Genomic DNA, 10,926 nt, shown 5'->3' on the forward strand with positions numbered 1-10,926 from the left:
GTGTGTTTGTGTGTGTGTATGTATAGAGTCACTCTGACTGCTTTTAAAAACCATCGCAGCAGGTTAAACTCTCCAGCCCTAATGCAGCTCCAGTTAATGAAATATCTGCTGCTAATCCTGTAACTAGTGTGTGTGTGTGTGTGTGTGTGGCTTGTAGTTGTTCTGCTGCTGAAGGAATGAGTTTTACTCCACAATAAGCTGGAGGGGAATCAGATGGCAGACATCACTGTAAAGAGTGGAAGAGGAGGAAAAAGAGGAGCCATAAAGGTTGAGGTAAGTTCTTACAAATTAGTAATTAGTAGTTTATTTATTTTCGATTTCAGACACAGACTGACACTAAAGCCTCAGTTGTCAAGTGTATAATTAGTTTTACACCTTGTGTTCAATTGACAGAAGGTTCACTTTGTTAAAGGAGAGGTCAAAGTCTGTTTACAGGGCTGGGGGAGTACTACTTATGTGGCAAAAAAGCCTTTAGTGGCACCAAATGGAGTGAACTCTGGGTTCAGTCTGAAAATGAAAACGAATCCGAGGGTGTGGAGGAGCGTGAAGGAGCTTACAGAAGCTTACTCTGCTTGATCATTAGCCTCTACTAGCATAACATACCCCAATCTTCCACTGAACTGTTGGTGGTCAAGTTGTATTTTAGCACCGGTTTGAAGAATGTGTGCAATTAAAAAGACACTATCTTTTCTGCCGCATCAAATTTGATGTTCGATACCAATTGTTCCTTCCTCATACCAATTTTGATGCCAGATTGCGATGCACCCGCCAATACGCGATACCCGATAACGCATTTTCAGCATTATCAGAGCCATTTCTAATACTGGAAGCAATTACGTATCCCAGCAACAGGCAAGTGTGGCGTATATGTATAATTTTTATGTTTTTCCACTGAGGTAGACGCCTTTAACACCACATGCTTCCTTTTGAGAATCTTATGAGGTGTATGTGTGCTGCTCTTTATTGGAGGTGGGAAAGTTATTCAGACATGCATGTGCCAAACCAACCATCATCCTTGACCTCTAGCTTGTGAAACGTAAACATGGTGTTAAAAATAAACACTTGATAAATCACAAATCTCACTTTTGTGTGGCAATAGTCCAAGTTAGTTTGAGTGTAGAATGGGCTCGTTGTTGCCCCTTGTGACCAGTTTAGGTAAAACAACCACTTCAATCTTTTCAATTCAGTTGCATAAGTTATTTATGCTTTCTGGCTGTTAGGGGTAGCATTAAGCTGTTGCTTCACTGTAAAACAAAATATAAATGTAATTATCGATGTTGAAACGGATTTAATCAAAATCTTTAAGTAACACAAACCCACTTTTTTCTTGATTAAGACACTTTTACTAGTAATTTAAGTGGCACTAACTTAGTTTTTGTAAGTTAAAGAAGCATTCCTGATTAATAACTTTACTAGGTTTTTTTACAAAATTAAGTCATTCTCACTTAAAATTAATAAAGCTACTTAATCAAGAATGTTTTTTTGACCTTCAAAATGTAGTTAGTTTTACTTACAGAATTTGATGTAATCAGTTTAATACGTTTTTTAGTTAAATGAACTTATCTGGTTTTACGAGGACTCATTGATAGCTACGTAGCTGCAGCTAACGCCTACTGTTGATACATGTCTCCCCATCACCTCTCCCTCCTTCTCCATGCAGATCCAACACTCCTCCTCTTCCTCTTCCTCCTCCTCCCTGCCATCTGTCTGGCAAGGCTTTGGGAGGAAGGTGAGACTGTTACTGCCGTATGTCTGGCCCAAAGGCACTGTGGCGCTACAGGGACTCGTGCTGCTGTGCATTGGCCTGCTGGCTGCAGAGCGGCTGGTTAATGTGCTGGTGCCTGTTTACTCCAAGAACATCGGTAAGCAGCCGGAAACAGAGAAGCTGCTATAAATGAAGGAGAGATCTGAGCTTTCTTTGTTCACTAAATGTGTAGTTCACTTGTGAAATGTAGTGATACACAAACTGAAAAATTCCAGGAAGAAATGTCACCCAGAACAAAAGTATGGAATAATATATTGCACTTAACACTGAAATTACATTAAACTACTTAGGTATGCATCAAATTTTAGTATCAAAATATGATATACTTAATTAATTTCTTTCTGTGTATAATATTATAATATAAAAGTCGGAAAACTCAACTGAACTCTTATTGTCCAAGCCCATTTGCTGCATTTTACTGTCCTTACTGTAGATGGCAGTGTGCTCAAGTGATTTGAAATGTGCTCTCCCTTGTTTCCTTATGCCCTTAATTGATTGTGTCCTTCCTTCCTGGGTAGTCTCCTCCTGTGTCCTTACCCTCAGGGTTGTGAGGTCATTGAAGGTTGGACCAGAGCTTAAAGACAGTCTGCCTATTGTACATCCACAGTTAATTGTGTTTTGTGTCATTGATCACATGTTTACTGTATGAGCTGTCCTCTAGTGCAACCATTATCCCAAACCTTTTCTACAAGCCCAGGTGGAAACTGTTTGTGAGAAAGCTGCCCCAGCTCAAGCAGTGTCCCTGCTTTAGTGTTAAACCCTAAATACAAAGAATGATGTATTTGAGTGTAGGAGTACAGAATCAGTTAAGATCCCCACGCAGCTGTTTATCAGTTGCTTCTTCTGTCTGGAAGTTTAGGCAACAATTTCAAGTTTATTGCCATATGCGTAGAAGCATTGCATTCAAATGCAATAGAATATGTGTGCTTTGGCCATACCTATTTTTACAATAATTACAACAATGGAAACAATAATGAAACAAGTTATTGTAAATTTGCAGTCTTGGAGTAACAGCTGCTTCATTTGATCTCATTGGGCCAAAGAAAAAACAGTTTATGACAGTAGTTTGCTAAACTTGCTATATTAACTTAACATATTGCATTTTGTCTATATGCTATTTGGCTACGTGAGATTAGAGTTGCTGGATAGTAGCAACCTGTAGTGTATGGTACAGGTGATTTGTTACGTTTTGGCAGTCACGGACATCATCCTGCTGACAGAGATCAGATAAGGCTGCTATGTGATGTTCTAGAGTGGACAAACAACCGATAATTTTTTTCCTTTGGAGGAATTGTTGACTTGCCAACCATAGTTGCAGTGGTTACTTTCTGATCTCAGGCCACAAGGGACAGTATTGATCCAGTTTACCTCTGAGAGATGAGGACTAATTGGTTGCTACAGCTATAGTGTAGCATGTAGCATGTAGCATGTAGCGTATTGTGCAGGCTGTAGTTGTAGCCAGTAACCATGGCGAAGGAGTTGTGCCCTGTTGCTGCCTATTCAAAATCACAAAAAAATGTATTTTTAGAGCATTTCTGTTCTCTGTTTAGGAATAAAAAGGTTTGGCAAACAATTATGTCCAGAATGGAGAGACTCTGTGTGTAGCATCCCTAAAAAGAAGAAGAGATAGGGTCAAGAATAGCTAGTGGAGAAGAAACAAGGTTGGGCCGACAAACGCTTTGTCAGCAGTTTTGCAGTCATCAGAGAAGCCACTGGGCTGATAAGACTCGTCAAGAAGTCCAAAATGACATCTTTCCAGGAGTGAGATCATGTCAGGTGCAGCCACAGAAAAATAAGGTCAAGACAAGTTCCGCTATGTTAAAAAAAATGGCATTAGATCCAAATTTGGGCATATAGAAAACCAACCACTAGGGGGAAACCTGTTCAAGAGATTATATCATTGTTTCTGAATCCTTTTAAGGTTTAATTTCAGGTGAATGATCAGCAAAGGAAGAGTTCTAATTCAGTACATAAGAAGGTGTTTGTGAGCAGAAAGTCAGTCCGGTCCCGAAACCACACTCACTGTTTTGTTGGTGTGCTGACTCCAATAAAACTCTTATGCATCAGATTCTTTTTTTCTTGCTTCAATATGTATTTGTAAAGATGTATTTTAATGAATGTCGGGCAAGATTTCCAGACCTTTTTCTGGGCTGGGTTTGAAAATTTTTACCTTTATGGCTTTATGGCCAGTTATCCACTGGAGCTTCAGTACAGAATCTCTCAGTCCAGCCCTTACACAATCAGCCCGGCTGTGATGATCAGGTACAGGATTTTAATCTAAATGAGCCAATTAGATGTTGAAATGACAAAAATAGTTTGTGCCGGTTTATTCATTTGTTATACAACAGCTCAGCTACTGTGGAATGAGATCTTAGGATTGGTTGGAGGCAGAAGCAACCTTCATTTTTTCAGGGGGTGTCATCATTTGCCAAGGTCTTATGTTCCCTGTTTTGTACACAGGACTGCATCCACCACAAGGCAACAACCCAGAAGTCTCCACTTCAGAGGAAGTCAGCATTCAGTTTGTCTTCAGCTACTTTTCCCTTTAGAAAAACTGCCCATTTGGCTTTTGGAGCAACATGAAAGTATGAGCCAGCGCTGCGAGAATGAAGCTGAGCGCTGCTTTGTCTGATGAGGAAGGCGTAGAAGGGGTGTCGGAGGGGTGGGGGTTGTTGTTGGTGTGTATGTGTGTGTGTGCGGAGGGTTCTCTGGGAGGTCACCCCCTCCTGCCAGTCATGCTTAGCCGGCATTAGCGGCCTTTTTCGTGGAGTTAACACACCGGTACAACGGACGTTTTGTCTCTGGGTCCGACCCCGCCTCCCACCCTCCGACTCCAGGACCCGGTGCCAAAGAGTTGAAAATACCCCCCACTGAAAACACACACTAGAAAGTTAAAGAATGTAGAATACACATTTCTTTATTCATTTCTCTCCATCTTTTATATCTTGTTTTCTCCCTTCTTTTCTCTCATCTCTGTCTGGGTCTTCTGTTTTTCTTCTTCTCCTCCTCCTCCCCTCATCTCTGTCTGTTTTTCCATTTCTTCCTGATTCCCAGAACTTGTACAAAAAGGGTAATGAATGTGAATGAGAGTGTGTGTGTGTGTGGCAAAAAGGGGAGTGTGTGAATGTGTTGATGACAGTGTGTGTGTGTGTGTGTGTGTGTGTGTGTGTTTGTGTGTCATTGGTGGAAGAAGTACTCACTAGCACAGTGTACTCATTATGCAGAATAATGTATATTTTAATATTGATGTACGAAAGCCAAGAACAGCCATGATTGCAATTATATTATATTTTTTTAATGCCATTATCTCGAACTCACAAGAAAACTAAAGGCTGTTTCCTCTTGTTACTTATAATCAAGGGCGTAACCATGTTTTATTGGGCTGGGTCTAAATGAGAGCCCTCCAAAATAATTCTATGTACATTTCCCACAATTCTGTGATGTTTATTAAATGTTGCACATTTAGAACATAGCGTTTGACTTTAACCTTGGAATTCACTTTTAAAGGAATAGTCTGTGATACCCCGAGATAGCCTTTCCACATTTCATATTGGTTGCTTAACACAGCACAATTTTCCAGTAGTAGTGAATATAGGATGGCTTCCATAGGGAAAAATTACACAGTCGCTAGCTGCTTAACAAACTGAAATAAATTCAAAATAAATAAATAACAAGAGATAGAATGAAGGAATTCATTTCAATACTGACCCAAATGAGTAAAAAGTGCATGAACAGAATTAGAACATTGCAGTGATCTTGAGCTCATTTAATAAATCTCACTTGTCACACTGCAGGAAATTAATAGTTTAAATTAACTCTCATCTACATTCTGCTAGCAACTGTTTTCTCCTCCTGACAGTGATCTTGAAGGCTGAAATCAGGTGTGATCAAATGAACCAGACACTTTTTTTTCAGTTCTCCATAATAACCCTGTGATCTTGAGAAAACAAAAGCCGTTTTGTCGTTATAAACTCATTATCTAGAGAAATAACAAGATAAATTAACTTAAAAATAATTGCAAACATGGCTGTTCTTGGATTCCATACTGATACGTATTGTGTTCACCATTTTCATGTTGCAGCTAGTGATGATATACCCCTACTAATAATAAAAATCCAAAATGCCATAGAAAAAAAGATTAAAAGCAATATATGAGGTAGACAGAGGTAACCAAAAACACACCAACAATCAGAGATACTATTATAAAGAGATTAAAAACATAACACACAGGATTTAACTGGGATTTAAGAGATGAAACAGATTTAGCTTATTTATTCTCTCAGGTAGGCAGTTCCAAAGGACAGGTGCTTTAATATAGCAGTCTCCTTTAGTCTTTAGCCTCCATCGTGGAACCAAAATCCTTTGCAGAGGAAAAAAGGAAAAAAAGGAAAGGAAAAGGTCAGAAATAAAACTAGGTGCTAGACCTGTCTGGCCTCTAAAAGTAATCAGTAGGATTTTAGATGTGCTTCTGGTTAGTTTATAAATTTCCCAACAGGGATAAATCATGTCTTATCTCAACCTATAACAATACACCAAATACAATTCATAATTTAGTGGGATTTTCTATCAGTAGTAAAGTCAGATAAATGTAGTATGTATAAGTATAAGTATAAAGCAGCAAGCAAGTAAAGTTCCTTTAAAACTGTACTTACAAACTTGAGTACTTAGTTACTTTCCACCCCTGGTGTGCGTGTTTGGTTGGCTTCCACTGTGGGAAAGTTCAACAGATAATCAGGATTATCACTGCTGTAATGTGAAAACCAAAGTTCATGATGGTCACAATGAAAATGTCTTTCTGTGTATCTGTGTGTGTGTGTGTACAGTGAATGAGCTCTCTGCAGGAGGGGGCTGGACCTCACTGACCGCCACCGTCTGCATCTACACACTGCTCAAGTTCCTACAGGGCGGAGGGGCAGGTGCGCGAGTGTGTGTTCATATTTAGAGGAATATGTGTGTACAAAATAAAATGTATGTGATAGAATGTAAGCAGCTGCCTGTGTGCTTAAGTCAATATGTCTTCTCTGCTCCTTGTAGGTACCTCTGGGTTCATCAGCAACCTCCGGCAGTTCATGTGGATCAAAGTTCAGCAGTTTACCAGCCGAGGCATTCAGGTACCACTCAGTTCTTCTTCTTTTACTTTGTCTTCTGTATGTTTCCTGGGTCTTTTCATTCTTACACTTTAATGTCCGACTTTCTGAGTTGTTTTTCCTACAGATTTGGTTGTTGTAGTACTGATATTGATGCACTGTATTCTGATGATAGACCATTGAAGTCCATTATCTGTACCGGATACTTTTTTCACTTAACCCTACTAACAACATCCTCTCTAAAGTGATTTAGTTAAGCACAAAGCATTGTTTACTCGTGAGAACTATTCAGGAAGACACTGGACAATCTGTTAGTCTTCTCCCTCTTTGGGTTGACAAAACTGTGGATTACAGCTGTCATCTTGAATAGAGTAGTCACACCTTGTCTCCTTTGCTGAGCCTCTGCAGGTTAACCCTCCATTCTCTGTTGTACTGAGACAATCTTTCCACAAACTCTTTACACACTTACAGTTTCCAAACATACGTATGGGCAAGGATCCCACCGTGGTCAGGGTATGTGGATACTTGCCCTGCCATGCCCTACAGCTCAACCCATAGAACACTGTCCTCTGAGCAGGCTGAAAGCTGGAGAGATAATCTCTGTGGCCAGATGTTCTGTCTGCGTCTGTTTTCCATGGCTCCATGTTAGTAAAGTAAATCCATTTGACTGAGTTATCATTTTACGCTTGCGAAGTTGTCTGAGAACAGCAAAAGAAAACTCAGATGTAACGGGCTTACACTGGACATGGTCTCAGTGAGTAACTGTTGTATTATAGTCACATGAGTGGAAGTCTCTGTCCCTCTCCCTCCCCACTTTAGGTGTGTTTGTTTTCCCACCTGCATGCTTTGTCTCTGCGCTGGCACCTGGAGAGACGCACCGGAGACGTGCTGAGGAGCGTCGACAGAGGGACCTCCTCCATCAACAACCTGCTGAGGTAGGACGGGACAAGGCAGACGGGTGGAGACATTGAGCCTCACATGAGCGGGGTTCAGTTACCAAAACATGACGAGTTTCTTCTCGGGTTCAATGTGACTATGGTAAACAACAAATATAGTGGGTGAGTAACAGTGGGTGATTGTTTTTGTCTTTAGCTACATCCTGTTCAGTATCCTTCCCACCATCTGTGACATCATCATTGCCATCATCTACTTCGTCTCCTACTTCAGTGTCTGGTTTGGATTCATCGTTTTCGCCTGCATGGTCGTCTACCTCAGTGAGTCCATGTGTGTGTGTATGAGTGTGAGCGTGTGTTTTCTCTTGTTTTAGTCATTTTTCTGCTCATCTAGACTTTGATATCTTATTAATTTTAAATTATCCAAGTTGATTTCCTCATGGAATCCTTTCTTTGGTTGTCATTATAACAACCATTTCTTAAATCGCAATAATGCCATATAATTAAAGGACCATTGTGGAGGATTTAGTAGCATCTGGCAGGCAAATAACCGATTACTGATCACCTTCCAAGTGTGTAGGAGAAACAATGGGGGCGGCCCTATCTACAGCCAGCATTTGGTTTGTCCGTTCTGGGCTACTGTAGAAACAAGTCTTTTCAACATGGCGGCCTCCATAGAAGAAGGGACAGGTGTATGCTGGTATTGCAATGGTAATTTTAACTTGCGCTAGATGGTTTATTACACAGAACCATCAGTGAAATAATTGTTGGAAACTATTTGGAAAAGGGCAGGCACTTTCATATACACTGACCGCCATTGTTGTTGTGAAAACCACGCCAGTAGTTCATGCTGTAGCTGCCAGTAGTTCCTGATTGGCCCAAACCACTGTGGTTAGCTTGTGATTTTGTGATCTCCAGCTGCCTAGAAAGGTTCAGTTATTGTAGTGTGTAACCCAAAACTCAGTTCCATTTGGTTAATTTAGAATAGACCAAATAAATAAACACTCCATGTACAATATGTAAATTGTAAAAATGATTGTAGGTCCTACCTCTTGCTTCGTGACATGTCAAATGCAGCTCCAAACTGATATCAACCAATCTGTACCATATATCTGCAGCCTGTACCATCCTGATCACAGAGTGGAGGACCAAATACAGGAGAGAGATGAACAATCAAGACAACAAGGCCAAGTCCAGAGCCGTAGACTCACTGCTCAACTTTGAGACGGTAGATAACGCCACACACTTCCTGTTCATTTTACGGCTAAAAAATACCTCCACACTGTATCTCTAATGGAGTAAACCACACCCAACGTCCCATCCAGCTGTGCCCAGGTGCAGTCTGTCGTGCTTATAAAAACATCCACCTATCATGTAGCCTCACAAGGAATCCCACATTGGTACATTTGTCCCTCTGGGACATCCAGGATCTTCTGAGACGTTCCACTTGTAGTGTTTTCCAGATGTTTTTAGAACATAAGATATTTCAGTTGCAGGTAATTTCGGGGTGTTTCAGTCCTCACTCTCTGCTTTGCTGTATTTGATGTATTTTCACAGGTAAAATATTACAATGCTGAGGATTATGAAGTCCGCTGCTTTGAGGAAGCCATTCTGAAATATCAGGTAAGTGAACAGTTACGATAGCAGATAGACAACTCACATCTGCTTTTCACATGTGGATGTAAAATACCCTGCTAGTATGCTTCAGTTCAAAACAATTCAAATCCTTGAAAATTGATTAAGTTATTTTTCTATATTTGTTTTGTTATTGTGTTTTGTATGTGTGCTGGTTGCGTTTGTGTAGCACTGTGAGTGGAAGAGCTCAGCGTCCCTGGCTCTGCTGAATCAAACCCAGAACATCATCATAGGATCAGGACTGCTGGCTGGCTCTCTGCTCTGTGCCTACCTGGTCTCTGAGGGACAATTCCAGGTGAGAGAAGAGTGTAAAGCCTGGAGAATCCAAGTTAAAAATCAGTATTAAGATCTTGATCCCACTGAGAGTTCACCTTGAGTAGTAAACTTCACTGACATGGATCAGATCCACAATGACTTAGACATGACCTCTGTGTCTCTGACTTGACTGTGATGACTTGGACATCATCCCGTTCACTTCAACATGACCTCTGTGACTGTGCCATTTGCTTGACCATATGACTCAGACTTGAGAGTGACTCCTAGGGAAACTTGGTATTACTCCCGGGGGCTGTGCCTTACATCCTGTGTCACACAGACTGTTGTGTGTCTAATGCATGTTTTTGAAGCCTTGCATTGCGTTGTCTCTTCCCTTTTTGGATAAGTTAGCAAATACTTAAACCTAACCGTGAATTACAAAGTGCTTTATTAAAGCTGTAGTAAGTAACTATTGACATATTTCCTTAAACGTTCACTTTATCCTGAGAGTAGAACATGAGACAGATTATGTGTGAAAAAATCAGGTTCCTCTTCATACTCCTAATGGCATTTGCAAGAATCCACCGGGCCTGAACAAAAACAACAAATCAGGGCCACGTCCATCTGGTTAAAATCCCAAGTTTTTAGAGAAATCAGACATTATGTCGACAAAGACATGACCTCACTGACTCACACATGACCTGAATCAGATCAGACATGACATGACTTACCTGTGGCCTTGGTAATTCAGATCTCAGATCTGACTACAATGACTCAACCAGGACTGTGACATAGTTTTAGAGACTTGGACATGAGAATCATTCATGTCAGAAAATTAAACAGGACGTACGCCACCTTGGTTATATGACCTTAGGACACATATAAATTATCACTGGTGCAGCCAGTCTGCTTTAGAAGCCACAGTTAAATTGTGATCACCTGTGTGTGTGTTTGTGTGTCTCACTTTTGTGTTTGTCCCCAGTTGGTTACAGTAACCTTCAGTTATTATAGGACCAGGTTGTCTCTGTAGCTTAATGTTCAGTAGCTGTATGTGTTAACTCTTCCTCAGGTCGGAGACTATGTTCTGTTTGGAACCTACATCATCCAGCTGTACACTCCTCTCAACTGGTTTGGTACCTACTACAGGTGAGATTAATGTACAGGAGGTCTGTGATTCATCACTCTCTTGATGAAAAACCCCATTACATTATTTTCAAAGCTACAATAAAAGGCTGAGGCGAACCAGTTTCCCTTTAAGCTGCTGTATGGTCATGTGTTAAAAGAAATAGTG

General features: G+C 40.6%; 1 protein-coding gene across 1 annotated transcript in view; it reads left to right on the forward strand.

Annotated features, from left to right (window-relative positions):
* The first annotated feature begins 213 nt into the window (after positions 1 to 213).
* Positions 214 to 10,926, forward strand: part of abcb6b (ATP-binding cassette, sub-family B (MDR/TAP), member 6b) — a 31,183-nt gene continuing 20,470 nt past the window's right edge. Inside the window, exons 1-10 of the mRNA XM_035677203.1 lie at positions 214 to 273; positions 1,661 to 1,862; positions 6,589 to 6,681; positions 6,800 to 6,876; positions 7,672 to 7,787; positions 7,945 to 8,066; positions 8,864 to 8,973; positions 9,303 to 9,368; positions 9,550 to 9,675; positions 10,705 to 10,781. Of these exons, the coding sequence (XP_035533096.1) occupies positions 214 to 273; positions 1,661 to 1,862; positions 6,589 to 6,681; positions 6,800 to 6,876; positions 7,672 to 7,787; positions 7,945 to 8,066; positions 8,864 to 8,973; positions 9,303 to 9,368; positions 9,550 to 9,675; positions 10,705 to 10,781 (1,049 nt within the window). The remainder of the gene's footprint in view (positions 274 to 1,660; positions 1,863 to 6,588; positions 6,682 to 6,799; positions 6,877 to 7,671; positions 7,788 to 7,944; positions 8,067 to 8,863; positions 8,974 to 9,302; positions 9,369 to 9,549; positions 9,676 to 10,704; positions 10,782 to 10,926) is intronic.

Source organism: Morone saxatilis, unplaced genomic scaffold, assembly GCF_004916995.1.
Source record: "Morone saxatilis isolate NCDOM2014 unplaced genomic scaffold, NCSU_SB_2.0 Contig5, whole genome shotgun sequence".
Lineage (NCBI taxonomy): Eukaryota > Metazoa > Chordata > Actinopteri > Moronidae > Morone > Morone saxatilis.